The 15,946-nt window shown below is 35.0% G+C and overlaps 2 protein-coding genes across 4 annotated transcripts; both read left to right on the forward strand.

The window, feature by feature from the left end:
• The first annotated feature begins 8,397 nt into the window (after positions 1–8,397).
• On the forward strand, positions 8,398–14,031 carry LOC145132431 (sucrose transport protein SUC3-like). 3 transcript variants are annotated; one of them, XM_079067205.1, is made up of 14 exons: positions 8,398–8,931; positions 10,631–10,696; positions 11,158–11,256; positions 11,345–11,409; positions 11,493–11,577; positions 11,672–11,705; positions 11,845–11,944; positions 12,048–12,123; positions 12,270–12,590; positions 12,668–12,811; positions 12,914–13,144; positions 13,262–13,325; positions 13,522–13,565; positions 13,631–14,031. In XM_079067205.1, exons 1-14 carry the CDS (start codon positions 8,650–8,652, stop codon positions 13,799–13,801), a joined length of 1,782 nt encoding a protein of 593 aa, XP_078923331.1. In that variant the 5' UTR covers positions 8,398–8,649; the 3' UTR covers positions 13,802–14,031. The 3 variants fall into 3 exon arrangements, with proteins under 3 accessions (XP_078923331.1, XP_078923332.1, XP_078923334.1); XM_079067206.1 differs by lacking the exon at positions 8,398–8,931 and adding an exon at positions 10,123–10,314; XM_079067208.1 differs by lacking the exons at positions 8,398–8,931; positions 10,631–10,696 and having other exon boundaries at positions 11,170–11,256; positions 11,370–11,409.
• Positions 14,032–14,380: 349 nt separating this feature from the next.
• LOC145132432 (NAD(P)-linked oxidoreductase superfamily protein) lies at positions 14,381–15,356 on the forward strand. Its single transcript, XM_079067209.1, has one exon. It carries the CDS (start codon positions 14,477–14,479, stop codon positions 15,077–15,079), a length of 603 nt encoding a protein of 200 aa, XP_078923335.1. The 5' UTR covers positions 14,381–14,476; the 3' UTR covers positions 15,080–15,356.
• The last annotated feature ends 590 nt before the right edge of the window (positions 15,357–15,946 follow it).

Genomic DNA, 15,946 nt, shown 5'->3' on the forward strand with positions numbered 1-15,946 from the left:
TTTATCTTTCTGCCTAATTTGATTCTTCCCATTCGTTCTGCCATACATTGAGACATTTCCAATGTTTCAGAATTATACTTAAACTTGTAAGTATAACCATATTTACTAAACTTTAGTAAATCAAATAGTCTTAACGAGCTTTGTGGTGGACATGACCAGTGCACAAGAATGTGTACTCGATCCCTTTAGTCCTTCACTTGACTCACACATCCATGTGAACAAGTAATTAGTCTTGATTTTCCAATGCTTGAAAGTTCTCATGCATCATACTATTCAACTTGCATGATTCCAAGTTTCGGTCCAATTGAAACTTGGGCGATGAGGAACTTTCCTGATTTGGTAAATTTAGACACTACCACAAATGAAAGAATCAAATCCATTTTCCAATATTGCTGTCAGTGGAATCATATAAGCTACAATTTTCCACAAATGCCATTGTAAGGATACTTCAAATAAATAAAATTAAACAATTTTCTTTTATTTTAAAACTTTGCTGAAAAACTTATCCTTACAATCCACATGGAAAATTGTTGTTATCTATTCCTTAGCAATATATCATAACTTCTTAAGCAACTGCTCAAAATTCTGATGCGATCGAAATCCACCTTCGCGATCAGAATCAGCATATACTTTCTTTAAGATTTATTTCTATTCTTTGATTCTTAAAACATCAACATGTGACCCAGTCACATCATGTAATGAGGATCTCAGAATAGAACTTAGCAGAGTTAGATAATGGGCTCTACCTGATGTAGAGTCAAACTTATTGACTTTAACATCCTTAGGTAAATTTGGCAGCTTTGCAATCAACGCCCCTTCCTTTGGCAAAATAAACATATGGACCCTTTGGTAATGGGACTATCTCAGAATTAGCCTTTCTCTTTACCATTTGGTCAACCGGGTTGACTATGGCCAATCCCTTTCCATTGGGAAGAGAATGCTTTTTCTGGATTTCCAGTGTCACCATTTTCACTGTCCATAAAGTTTTTGGGAAGTTGATCTTCTAATCAAATTTGCTTTACTATCGTTCCAAATCATTGCTGATTCAGCAGCACCAAGCAAATAGATATGATCATTAAGGTTCATGTCATAGTCTGTTTCATAGTAGTCCCAAAGGAACTCACTATGTGACTTAGAAAGTGATTGAACATCCAACTTTCTCAAGACTTTGACACCCAACTCTCCCGGCTTGTCAATATCTGACTTCATCTCTAAGATGTGATCACACATAGACCTTTCTTGCCATTAGAGCTTGAGTGACCTTGAACTTGTGGGTTAGGGAGAATAATTGGAGGAGGTGGAGGAAGAGAAGTATGACTTCCATGAGCCAAACTCGGGAAGTCATATTCATTAGGAAAGCTTGGTTTGGGAAGATCATTGTTGTCTAAACCAGACATCAACAATGGGAGAAATTCACGTAAAGTTGATTTAAGTCCTTAATATAACACCCAATATGATATATTAAGGCTAGGACCCAACAAACTATTTTATAACTTGGAAGAGGGATGCCGTAATCCAAGCTATAAAATATTTGAAGGTAGGTGAATGACGATTCACCAATTTCCACCAAGATAAACGAAATGTATTATTAGGTTTTAATTGGTTTTGAAACTCCTAGATTCTTTTGAGATTCATTGAACTTTTCAATGGCATGTTTCAATCTCGAGTGTGCCCTTCAGGTTTTGTGACTGGGATGCCGAGGATCACAAAACAAGGTGTGAAGTAACCATGCAAATATACTTGGTACCCTTAATATTTACCCCTCAATCGATGTGCCGGTTAACCACACACGCTCCAACGATACTAGGATAAACATTAAGTTACCCTTTACCTACCTTGTTAAGTCCAGGTTAGTGTGCCGATTAACCACACACGCTCCACTAACAGCTTAAACAAAGTGCAAAGTGTAATTTCATGGATTAGCACCTTATTCACATTTTCCTAAGTAACTAAGATTGAGAATTTATAAGTGTTTAGTTACTTAGTATTTATCATTATACTTATAATGAAGGGAGAATTATAGTCTTTGTCCTACCTGTTCGGCTAACGACCCTCCACCGGTCAAGGAAGCGGTGAGTGAGAGTGGACACCCATTAAACTGCCATTTTATAGGCAGTAACCTTATACCCCCCTTATAGACCGGCTTCGTGAATGAGGCCTACTAATGGTAAGACGACTTGCTCTTATACATATAATATATTAAACTTTTAATATTATAATAGTATAAGGGTGTATTTTAGACATTTAAAATACTTGGTGGTTTAATCTATTAATTAAACTAGACTTTTAATTTAATTAAACTCAAACCATATATTTATGGATTAATAATACTCTTTTAATTAAACGCTTTAATTAACTATTAATAAAGTCCATAAGAGTTAATTTGAACTATTCAACAAAACATCATAATTCCAATTATTAAACTCAAAATTAAAACCATTTAATTAATTGTTTAAGTTATGAACCCAAGAGTTTTAGAATTCAATTCTTTTTTTCATAAAAAACTTTTCTCAAATTCCAAAACTTGAGGGCAAGTTTTGTAATTCTTGAAAACCTTTGGATTCCATAACTTATGGAATTAATGGTGTTTTATGATGAAACTTTCCATGTTCCATAACTTAAGAACAAGTTATGGAATTCTTTAAAACATTAACACCAAATTTTGTAACTCCATAAAAACTTTGAATCAAATTTTTTTTTTTAAACAAAAACTTTCATATCCATAACTTATGGAAGTTTCAAAAACCCTTACGATCACAACTTAAAAAAAAAAAACTTTTGAGCTCCAAAATTTTATGACAAAATATGTAACTCCTTAAAACATTTAGATCAAACTTTTAAAACTAATAAAATAATCATATCATTTTATCTTTTACTAAATTTGACCTAATTCAACCCATATAACAAATGATTCAAATTTTACAAATAATTCGTTTTTCACAAAACAAGTAATTATCTTAAAATTTGACAAACGTCATATTTTTTTTTTCAACTTGAAAATAAAACATTTGCATCAATATAATAGAAAACAACCCATGGCTCTGATACCACTGTTGGGTTTTTAGCATTCTAACACTCATATGGTGTACATGCAACCCTATAAACCTTGGATCTATGTTTTCTCTATTATACATGCAAATATTAACTATTCCAAGGTTTCATCCTAACTAGCATATTATGAAGCACCTATACTACAAAGTTCTAGTTAGATGACATACCTTTTGATGTAGCTTGATGTCTTCAAGCTTTAAGAGCTTAGCCCCAATAGTGTGGAAGCCTCAAATGGAATCACAAATCACCAAAACACCTTGGAAGAACTTGAGAGAATATGTATGCACACTAAAATCGGCCCACTCTTATTTTCACACACTTGTTCCAATTTTGTGAGCCAAGGACCCCTTTATATATTATGGAGGATTAGGGTTACATCCATGTAAACCCTAATACCCATGACCTTTCATTTACATAGGATCCATGGGTTAAAAGCTCCATGGACCATCCATGAAAGCTTAGCCCAACCTAAATGAACTTGGCCCATTCCATATATATAAGAGTCCATATTTAATTAGTTCTTTTTGATCACTTAATTAATTCTAAATTAATTCTTGATCAACACTAATTAAATAATATGATTCCATATTAATATATTAGAACTTATAATATATTAATATAAATCATAAATATACTATTCTCAAAAGACTATCCATATAAATTGTGTCGGTGAAGTGCAACCCAAATGGACCATGTCGGGTCGGGTCAAGTACATACCAAATATAGTTATGGACTTAGACATTAATCCAACAAATCTTTCTTAGAAAGATTCGTGCAGCGCTTCAACGCTCACCTTACTATACTAAAACTACAGAAAGAGAAGTCGAATCACGAGGGACCGAAATGCTCGGGGGATAAGAAGAGAAAGACTCTTGAATCAAGAGAATGGTGCAAGAAATATGAGAGCCCAATGCTCTTATTTATACTAATTGAATTTTCAAAAACTACCCTCCATAATTACTTAATGACCTTTTAGTTATATAAACGACTAAACACCCCTTCATAGTAGTATTTTAAATAGATTTAACGATTTTTGTACTAAACTAATGTCGAAAATACTCAACAATAGTCTTATAATGACCGCATCGTCGATACCTTTCTAATGATATATACATTTGTATATATATGTATACGTATATATGATTTATACTTTATTTTAATACGTAAATATGCTATTATATTTTATAACTCGTTCATACGGACTCCATTTTTGACGTTCTTTATATCCACGCGTAGGCGAGAACGTACTCTACAACTTTCGTTTAGACTTCGTCGGCTAATTTTGACTTTATTATAAAAGTTATATTTTTAACAGGCCGGGACAGGATTGGTCCGTTAAAAATTCATAACTTCTTCATCCGACGTCCGTTTTCGTCTGTCTTTTTATCGTTATGCTACTATTAACGAGATCTTCGATTCTCGTTTAGGTTGTGTCAGCTAAAAACCGCTCGATCTAATATTCGAACTTCGGGCTGTACACTGCTAAGCCGAAACTTCGAAAAATCATAACTTCCTCATACGAAGTCAGATTTGGGCGTTCTTTTTATGGACGCTCTCGGTTTAACGTATTCTACGACTTTCGTTTAGATCGCTGAGGCTAAAACTCGCTCTATCGTAAATTCACTATTTACGCTTCCCGGTGTCGTGCCGGTTTTGCCGTAAAACTTCGACGGGCCATAACTTCTTCGTTATAACTCGGATTTCGGCGTTCTTCATATGTACGGAACCCTTGAGACATATTCTACAACTTGGTTAAGATTATTTATTCTAAATAATCTTTTGTTGAAAAGTCGTTTTCGACCCCTATTATCTCTAAATTTACTAGCCCGGATCTGCGGGCGTTACACTAAGCTTCGTGCTTATAGTGTTTTGTGTTATGTGTTTCAGGTACTAGTGAGGATCGCGGGAAGGCGCCGGCATGATCAGTACACACACACGCGGAGTTTTATATATGATATGATCTTGGGATTTTGACTTATGTTTGGATATGTGAAACAATGAGTTTTATAATATTGTAAAATAAAGTGTTTTAAAAATGTGAAAATTTGTTTGAAATTTTACGGTGTTACAAAAAGGGTGTTCTTGAGTATGATACTTGAGAGAGAATGGGGTGGTTCACGGCCAAGAAAGAAGAAATGAAGGATAAATGACCAAAACACACACACACACACACATATATATATATATATATATATATATATATATATATATAAGGTGAGTTCACGGCCGTGAACATGGTTTTGCGGCCGTGAACCTCACTTGATGAGGTTTATGGCCCGAATGCAATACTCCTAACTTGTTTCCTTAGTGGTTCACTTCCTAACACACAACCTTGACTTATACTAGGCTTAGAAACCTATAAATTTGACCTTTGGTTGATGAGTTTTGACCTTACAAGATAGAAATTTTCGGGTTGTGACAATTACTGTAAGTAGCTCTCCTTCACATGTACCTTTAAGAATGAACCATCCAAACCTATTTAAATCTTATGAAAGTATGTGGTTTGATCCGTGTTAATAGTGACACTCACTTTGACGGTGCTATCAGAATTTGAGTGGATTAACTCGTGAGAGTAATCCCACACCCTAAAATAGTGGTTTGTGAGTTTACCTTGTATGAGGCTCATTGCCATATACCTTGATCTATCTGTAACACTTAGACCAAGACACTTCACAATGAAACTTGCTTTTATTTATTAACTGCATGCCCTTACATTTCAATTTTTGTTTTCTGATCAAATCCTTCACAAAGTATATTGCACTCAAAGTTAGGTTCATTAAATTTGCATTGTTGAATTTTCTAACACATTTGTGTTTGTCAACAATTTGTTTATACCTAAAAGGATATTTCTCGAGTCATCCAGGAAGCTTGAAGTCTATATGTACACTGAACTCTATCATTCTTTGTACCATGTCCAAAAACTAAGTGAACGTTGTTACACTTTACGAACCTTAAAATATAATCATTGTTTATAATATAATTTGTCAAGCAAATTTTCAATTAATGTGGTGATCGGTACCTTTTAAGACTTCATCTTATTCCATTTTACTGTTGGATTGTGTATGACCAAATGTACACCATCCTCATCTCCCAAATCACGCACATTAGCTCCTTATATATCATCAATTTCGTCCTCATAAACAAATTTCTTTTCCACTTCATCATACTCATCACCATCAGGTTCAATGTTAACGTCTTCATCTCAAAAACGGATAAGAAAACATCATTGCATCTCTCCTTAGCTTGTGCTTTGAAATCCTCTTCCAACTTGACATGTATTAGATCAACGCCAAACTTTTTCTTCTCGTATTCATCACAATAATAATATGTCTTGCTGGTTTCAGAAGATTCCTCCATAAATACCCATGCAAGTAAAAATATATGCCATACTTTTTACCAAAAAATCAGCTTACATGGATGGATAACGGTGTATGATTTACATTTTAGAGACGAGATATTTACACATTAAAACCCTAATTTCTCTTACCAACCCTCATTTTTACCTTCACATATGAAAACGCCTGTTAAAAACCCTAAGTTATTCACATTGCATGCCACACACGATGCCATACAAGCGTGTTACGGGTTGTCCATCGGGTAACCTTCTACTTTCCTAAAATTGATTAAATAACAAGTAATTTTGACTTAATTGCTAAAAAAGAAATATTAACGTTTAATTGAATATAAGTTTAAAATATAAGGATTAATAAAAATAGACAAAATTGCAAAAATGGTCCCCGTGGTATTCATTTTTTTGGGGTTTTCGTCCAAACCTCGATGTTTTTGGCTTCATGGTCCTTTTGACCATGTTTCTATGTGGAAAATGGTCCCCGTTAAACTTAAAATTACTAATATGCCCTTTTAAATTGTTTTTCTAATTTTCTTAAATATTTTATCCTTTATTTTAATATTACTGTAATAAAAAAATAAAGTGGGGCTCACCCTCTCTCTCTCTCTCTCTAATGCACGATCTGTGCTCATTTGACGTTCTTCTCTAATACTTCCCCTCATCAATCTTCTTCTCCAACGCAGCGTTGGATCCTTCATCGATTCATTTTTTCGCTAAAATCTCTCCAACGAAGTAATTTACCTCCATTCTCTCTGGCACCAAGGCCCTCCCTCAAGATCATTACCCTATACAAATCTACAGCCTGTCACTCCCACTCAATTCAAGAAACACAAGAAAATCCCCAAATTTAAACCCAGGAACCCCAAGAAGGTCGACAGTTTCTCCGACACCGAATGGTTGGTGAAACCTCTTCCCGAATCCCCTCAATTAAACTCAATTTTGATGGCCAAAATTGAAGCTAAAACCTAACCCACAACAAACAACTCTTTTACTAACACCGGAAGAACTAGAAAACCACAACTGGAACCAGGTCCAACAAAGGGCATTGAAGGTTGTGAAAGAATTTTATTCCAGAAATAGCGGTAGCGATGATGAAGACGACGATATGGATGAAATAGACAGTGATGTTAGTGAGAAAGAGTACGATTTCTTTTGAAAAATGTTTATCGATGATGAAGAATTGAAGGGTTATTATGGAAAGCATTGTGGTGATGGAGGTGAGTTTTCATGTCTGGTCTGTGGCGTAGTGAATGAGAAGCATCTGAAGAGGTTGAAAAAGTTTAAAGAATGTGTTGCTCTTGTTGAACATTCAATTTCCATTGCAAAAAGGAAGAAGATTAGATCACACAGAGCTTATGGCCGAGTTATCTGTAAATTTATTGGGTGAGATATCCATAGGCGTCCTTCTCAAATTGTTACAAAGCATAAGTCTTGTGAATTACAGGTATCCCATTACTGAAACTTTATTGAATTTGATTAAAAAGTTCATAATTTCTTGTATTTGCAGGGAAATGATGTTAATGGTGGTTGTAATTCGGCTTTTAACAAGATTATGGATGATGGGTTGTTGAATCCTGATGAAAAAGCTCATGTTTCAGAAACATGAATCTATGGTTTGTGATGAGTCTCTGGCAAAAGCAAACGTAGAAGAAGAAGATACATGATTATTTTTTGAGAGAGAGAGAGAGAGAGAGAGAGAGAGGTCCTATATTATTTGTTAATTGTTAAAATAAATAAATAAATATTAAATTTTAAAAAATGAAAGAAAAATGAAAAATAAATACCCAAAGGGTATTATAGTCATTTCAATTTTCGGAGGGACTATTTTCACATACAAACTAGTCTAAAAGGACCACGAATCCAAAAAAATTGTGGTTTGGACTAAAACCCCAAAAAAATGAATACCGCAGGGACCATTTTTGCAGTTTTGTCATAAAAATATTTACCCTTTTTAATGGAATAGAATCAAACTTGAAGTAAGCATACAAAAGAAATTGGAATCCGAATGGGGCCACTTGCAAAAGACTCATCGACCGCGATGCCGACATCATACTTCACTTTCCGCCGATCCAAAGTAAAATATCCCTCCGGCCAAATTTGACCGTGGTTGAGTGTCGGTCACTTCGTCTAAACTCCACGTCTTCATCGCCGCCGCTAAAAGTCAACATATATTCTCAAACTCAACTCCAGATCTATTTCACTGTAATGTGTAATGTGTAATTTGTGTATCCGAGTTTGAATTAGAGGCGATGGATTCGGTGTCGATCCGTGTTCCTTACAAAAACCTCAAGCATAATGCCGATGCGGAGGTTGAAATGATGAGTTTCCAGGAAGAAGCTGATCCACGGATCGAATCCGATAATTCGAATAGATTTTCTAATGGAAATGGCTCCAATTATTCCTCTTCTTCACCTCAAGGATTGCCGACGGAGAATTGTAGCTTGATTACGTTGATTTTGAGCTGTACGGTGGCTGCCGGAGTTCAATTTGGTTGGGCTTTGCAACTCTCGCTTCTTACGCCTTATATCCAGGTCTCTCTATTAATTTTAACATATTGACAGCAAGTTTTGGTGAATGTATGAATAGATGGATATATGTCTATGCGTTTATCTGCGTGTGTCCGCTGTCATCCATTGAAGCTTGTGCACTTAGGTTGAATATACGTATAGCGATTAGATTAGATCCCTGGTGATAATACCTTGCTTGTCGAGGGTTCTAATCCGCTTATCCCTTTCCTGATTGAGAAAGAACTGCCTGAATAAAGACTTGGTGATTGTAAACTTATTAGGCTATGTGGTGCATATTTGGTTTGATTTTTTATATGCTTAAACTACGGGTTTTGAGATAGTACATACTTAATATATCCGGGATTCATGATACCTTAGAGATGAGATTGGTTGGAAATTCCAATTCTGGGTACTTGAAATTTGAGTTAGGAAATAGAGGCTTGGTATAATGCTGTGGCTTTGCCCAACTGACCAAAAATACTCAAGATAGGACTACTTATCTATGCAGGTGACATACTGATGACATATGCAAGGCCATAACTATTACTGGAAATTAGGTGCATGCACACAGCATCACACACCTACACATAATGCCTTCCTCTCTCAGGAAAATCTAAGTGGTTGAGAGATCATAACTTGCTCTTATCTGTAACTTGTCATTTTTTGTGTACATGGAATGTAAGTCTTGAAGAGGAATCTCAATTGCATAGTGTAAGTTTGGGTGCTTTAAGCATGTTTCACGATGATGGTGGTTGATTAGAACTTACTTTCATATCTAATTTGAACTGAAAATGAATTTTCAGTCTCCTTCCTATACTTCCTAGCTGGGTAATTCTGCATGACTTTATGAAGGATTCGTATGAGAAGGTCATGTTGAACAGGAATAGAGCTAGTGCCTGATGCACCAAGGCTCCTAGGCTTTATGCAGGTTGGGGAGCATAATTGTTAATGGGGCACTTAGGCACTAAAAGTTTTTTTTAACAGATTGGATCATTGAACTGGCTAATGCCCATGATGTTGATGAATAGTAGCTTGGCCTCTAAGGTGCATGAGCCCTTTTGATGAATCATAAAATATTTTGTATTGCACCTTGTTATTTCAAATAAGACCTCTTTTGCAAATAGCATATCTGCTTAAAAAAAGATAAATAAGATTCAAGACTGTTAAACATTGTTTTAACTAATGTGATGATATGCACTTGAAAGAGGAAAGAAAAGACTGAACTAATATGGATATGCATATGCCTCTTATCCCTTCACTTGTTTTCACTTATTTCTTTTGGTGATCTTGTCAAATTTAGGTGCAAATGTGTAAGTTGTTCTTAATGTTAATGGTAGAGTAAGTAGTCAATATCAATTAAAAGTTAATGGAATGGCAGTGGGCTAATTGGTGTTGATATAAAAGTTGGTACGTTCTCAGTCCCAAACTTAACTCAATTATTCCCTTTTTGAGAATGTCTTAAACTGAATAAAAAGTTCCCTTTTTGGTAAAGTTTCAATGCATTGTGCAATTACTAGTATTAACTTTGATCCACAAAAATGGGTATATTACAACGTGAAACAACATATATCTGTTAACTGATATCATATCATATTAATATTGGTACATTAGCAAGACTTACCTTTGGGATAACTTTGTCTTTATCAGTTACAGGTCAAGTTAGTTTGTTATTTTGTTTTGGTGGTCAAACTTTTTATTGACTCCAACTTTTTGTTTGTTTCAGACACTTGGAATAGGGCATGCGTTCTCTTCATTTATCTGGCTTTGTGGGCCCATTACAGGTCTTGTGGTAAGTCAACATACCATTATGGTTGCACTTACATACTTTGATAACTGCTGCATATTAGGTAGAAATAGAATTAGTTACTTTCGTTATCTGTATTTCTTTTATTTTTCTGATATTTTAAGGCTAGAAAATCTTTTTTTATACATGCCCATTAGTTACAAATGGCCCTACTGGATCACATGCATGCATATGTTGACACTGATATGTTTTTTACTTTTTACTTCATCAGTATATAATAATATCTATGCAATCATTATATAAGTCACATGGTTCAATGAACAGGACACGTATCATCCTATGTCTCTCATAAGAGTAAATTACAAAATCACCCCTGATATCAATTGCATCTCTATGTTAGGGTACCAAACATTCTGCTGTTATAACGACTAAACAAACATTGTTTTTCTTCCTTCTTTTTTCTTGTTTTTTGTAAATTGATCTGAAATTATCATATGTTTTTTCAGGTTCAACCTTGTGTTGGTATTTGGAGTGATAGATGCACTTCTAAATATGGGAGAAGAAGGCCATTTATCTTAGTTGGATCTCTAATGATATCAATTGCTGTGAGCATTCACATGACATAAATATATTTTTTTAAGCAGTTTTATCTTACTATATTTTGTATCCACTGAACTACATTTTTCACTTTAGGTGATAACTATCGGGTTTTCTGCAGACATTGGATACTTGATTGGAGATACAAAGGAACATTGCAGGTTTCCACTTTCTTCTTTATAGTTTATATCTCTCATTATATTTCATAATAATTGATTGTATATAACATAATTACATAATGCAGTGTGTATAAAGGTACACGAACAAGAGCAGCTTTTGTTTTCATCATAGGTTTCTGGATGCTGGATCTTGCTAATAACACCGTTCAGGTAACAATTTATAAAAAAATTTCCTTTTTTTTTTTTTAAACTTGTGTTTTAAACCATTATTTTAAATGCAAAGTAACAATTTCAATAATTTCAGGGCCCTGCTCGAGCTCTCCTGGCTGATTTAGCAGGTATGTGTCAAGTTTTCTGAATTCCTCAATCTTAATAGACCAAAACCCTAAACCCAAATCTGTTAATAATTTCACCTTATGATGTTTATGTTATGTCTCTAGAAATGCTAATAATAATATTTATTCATTTATTTGATAGGCCCTGATCAGAGGAACTCAGCAAATGCTATATTTTGCTCATGGATGGCGATTGGAAACATCTTAGGGTTTCTATCTGGTTCTAGTGGAAATTGGCACAGGTAAATTATCCATTAACAACTATTGGAAGTCTTCTTATCAGAAAGTTTTATTTGAATTTTGTTCATTGCTTTTTCTAATTAATTTGATCATTCTCCATGGCAGGTGGTTTCCTTTCTTGAAAAGTAGAGCTTGTTGTGAGGCATGTGGAAATTTGAAGGCAGCTTTTTTAGTTGCAGTGGTGAGTTTTTAATAGCTAAATATAAATATATCTAAAAGTTGATAAATTAACAAACAAAAAGCCTTCTGATGTTTCTAACTAACAAATGGAAAATTGGAATATATTAAATGATATAAAACATGTTGTTGGCAATGGCATGGTTGCAGATTTTTCTTACATTTTGCACACTGGTGACACTCTACTTTGCAAAAGAGATCCCTTTAGCACCAAAACAGCATAAAAAGTTATCAGATTCTGCTCCTCTTCTTAACAATCATCAGCAGACTGGGTCTGAAAATTCAGAGTCAAAACCTCTGACAAATTCGGTTGACCATAAAGTTGCTAAATCATCTGAGGTTGAAGAAGAAGAAGATCAAGTTGAAACTTTTAATGATAATCCAGGGGCAGTTTTGGTCAACTTGTTGACCAGCTTACGCCATTTACCAGTAGGGATGCATTCAGTGCTTATTGTGATGGCTCTCACATGGGTAAGTTTTCAAAATGAAACTAAGGGTAAAATGGTCATTTTGCTTTTGTTTACTTTTTTATATATGTACATGTGCAGTTGTCATGGTTCCCTTTTTTTCTTTTTGATACGGATTGGATGGGGAGAGAGGTTTATCATGGGGACCCAAAAGGGGATGCTGCTAAAGTTCAAGCTTATGATGAAGGTGTTAGAGAAGGTGCTTTTGGTTTGCTATTGAATTCAGTAAGAACAAGAGTTTTACATTTTTATTTCTTTTTTCAAATTCTAAATAATCACTAATTCATATTTATAATCATTTGTCTGACCATATTACGTATTGGGCAGGTGGTTCTTGGTATCAGCTCTTTCCTGATTGAGCCAATGTGTAAGTGGATGGGTTCAAGATTAGTGTGGGCGTTGAGCAACTTTGTTGTGTTTGCCAGCATGGCAGGGACAGCTGTCATTACCTTAATTTCTGTTAAACAATCTCGAGGAAATCAAGAAATTGTTGGAGAAAACGAGGCAATCAAGAATGCATCTTTGGTTATTTTCGCCATTCTTGGTCTTCCCCTTGCTGTAAGTATACACTCCAACACCAATATTATAAATAAATCATCTTCTTTATTATAATTTTTTTAATTTATAAGTAAATGTAAGTATTTTACTATGTTTTAACTTGTGTGTATGTTGCAGATCACTTACAGTGTTCCCTTCTCTGTCACCGCAGAATTGACTGCTGATACAGGTGGCGGCCAAGGTTTGTACCAAAATTTCAAGCATATTTTATTTTTTGATTATTATAATAATAATTGAGTAGCTAAGTCAATAAATAGTTGCCCATAAATATTAACCCAGTTTGACTCATTCACCTATAAATGGGTAAAATTTGTCACCTATAAACGCAACTTAACATATGCTGCTTATTTTATTTGTTTGTTTGATGTGGCATTCAGGATTGGCAATTGGAGTTCTAAATCTTGCAATCGTTATACCTCAGGTAGCTTGATTCTTTCTTAATGGTTGTTTTCTTTTCTTAGCTAATTGTGCTATAATGATGAACAGATGGTGGTGTCACTTGGTGCGGGCCCATGGGATGCGTTATTTGGTGGAGGGAATGTTCCAGCATTTGTTCTTGCTTCTGTAAGTGCCCTTGCTGCTGGTGTATTTGCGTGGCTAAAGCTTCCAACTCTCTCAACCAACTCTTACAAGCCAACAGGTTTTCATTTTGGGTGAAAACAACTTGATGACCCGAATGTAGGAGGTTTTCAAAGCCATTCATAAGATTCATTCATTTTTCACATGTTTTTGGGTTTGTACCTTTATACATACGAGCACTGTATATCGTTTATAGTGAGAAAGAAATTATAGCGTAGGACAACCAATTAATGTTCTTTTTGACAATCATGTAATCTATAAACTAAACCCACTACATTATTATATCCATGTTAACTTTTTGGTGTAAACTAACTCTTGTAGTATTCTTTGGGAATAATATGAAGTATGAGAAAGATAACCTCGAGATTTAGTAAGACGTGTGTTTATGTTGTTTTATATAATTGTTATGCATGTTTAAAGTTGTTTTAAGAATTGTAATTTGAGGCTATGAGCTTATTAAAAAGAATTGTGTTCTATAAAAAAACTACTATTTAATTTGATTTACTCTTTTCTATAAAAATATATAAGCAAGTCGTAAGATTGCTTCAGATAGATTTGTATTTTATGGAATTTCACGTGGTCCCCACTCCGGGCCATAAATCGCACCCAAAGTCCCAAACTAATCCATTTCAGTTTTCCCAGCTTAATTGGCGTAGAACTTGCCACGTGGCTTCTTCACACCATCATTCCACTTCAAACTCTTCAAAACTGATCACCATTCAATCCTTAAAGGATAAAACCACCACATCCATCATGGCAACGGCCGCCACTGCTACGACCACGACCACCACCCGCCTCCTATCACCGACCACCACCTCCATCGCCCATCAAACCCTCCGTTCCACCTTATCCTCCTTCACAAAACCCGCATCCCTTAAAACTCTCAGACTATCCACCAAACTCCACGTTTCTTCCCCTACCGACAAACCCATCTCCACCACCACCACCACCAAACCCACCCAAGAAACCATCTTTTTCGACGGCGGAGCACACTACGGTGACCTCGTAGCAAATCTCCTCCTGGGTTTCACTCTCGTTTGGCTGCCACTCACTCTAGCCGCAGTTCTCAGAGGGTTTTTCTTGCGATACAGATTCACAAACTTACGGGTCACCGTGATATCCGGGTTAACGGGTCAGGACAGGAGTGATTTTTCATATAAAGTCGTCAAAGATGTTCAAGTTGTACCAAGGTTTATTGGTGAATGGGGTGATGTGATCATCACTTTAAAAGATGGAACTAAGGTTGATTTAAGAAGTGTCCCCAAATTTAGAGAAATTGCCAAGTATTGTTTATCAATGGTTGAGAAAAAAGGTGCTGATGAATTGGAAGAGAGCGGTGGGGCTAAAGGGTTTTGATTTTCGATTATGCACACCACCTGTTCGATTATATGACACTGGGAAGTTGAGGTTTGAATCTGGTTTGTGGTGGGTATTCTTTGATCAGAAGAGGTATGTACATTTTCATAATTGCAGTTTGATCAAGATTTTCGGTTATATATGGATGGTATAATTTTATGTTTAAGAAGTTACTTGGTGTTGAAATTTGATGTACATTTGATATTTTAGTAATTGAAGGTATCAAAATTTTCTGTAATTTGCGTTTGCAGAAAAGAAATTTACCATTTAATTTTTATCTCCAATTTACAAATTTATTTATGCTTGTTCACGTACCCCACAACTTTCTAATGATGAGGATACATTAGATAGCAACAACAAAGCCCTCTACAAATATCCACACATGATCACACCGGTAATTGGGTGCTAGCCCAGAGATAGATGGAAGAGGCCTATATCCCTATTTTGACTTTTAAATGACAGTGGAGAATTCGGACCCTAATTGTACGTTTATTCAATAAATCTTATTAAATAAATGTTGATCATTCATTTTTTTTTTTTTTTTTTGATGATTAGAGAATTTAGTGGTAACATTTATGGAATAAACACACAACTACTTTTGAAAGTTTAAAGCTACTACTATTGCTAAAGACTTCGAAAATTTAGCCATGACATATGTCATAACACTTGCATTATAATATAGCAAGTATATCCAAATCCCATTTGGTTTGTTTATATCTATGTACTATCATACTATGTCCTTGCATTTTGAGGCTTATTACATACAACATGGGCTTCTTTTTCCTAATGGACTTTTAACTCCACAAAGCCTATTGGATGCATTAATTTGACCCAAGTCTTCTCCACTATGATGACCCATTGGGCTAC

This window comes from Lactuca virosa, chromosome 8 (genome assembly GCF_052849685.1).
Source record: "Lactuca virosa cultivar CGN04683 chromosome 8, Lactuca_virosa_CGN04683_v6, whole genome shotgun sequence".
Taxonomy (NCBI): Eukaryota; Viridiplantae; Streptophyta; class Magnoliopsida; order Asterales; family Asteraceae; genus Lactuca; species Lactuca virosa.

Coding starts and splice junctions, on each gene's coding strand:
- LOC145132431 (XM_079067205.1), top strand. CDS start 8,650: ATGGATTCGGTGTCGATCCGTGTTCCTTACAAAAACCTCAAGCATAAT. Junction 8,932..10,630: donor TTCTTACGCCTTATATCCAG/GTCTCTCTATTA, acceptor TGTTTGTTTCAG/ACACTTGGAATAGGGCATGC. Junction 11,706..11,844: donor TCTCCTGGCTGATTTAGCAG/GTATGTGTCAAG, acceptor TTTATTTGATAG/GCCCTGATCAGAGGAACTCA.
- LOC145132432 (XM_079067209.1), top strand. CDS start 14,477: ATGGCAACGGCCGCCACTGCTACGACCACGACCACCACCCGCCTCCTA.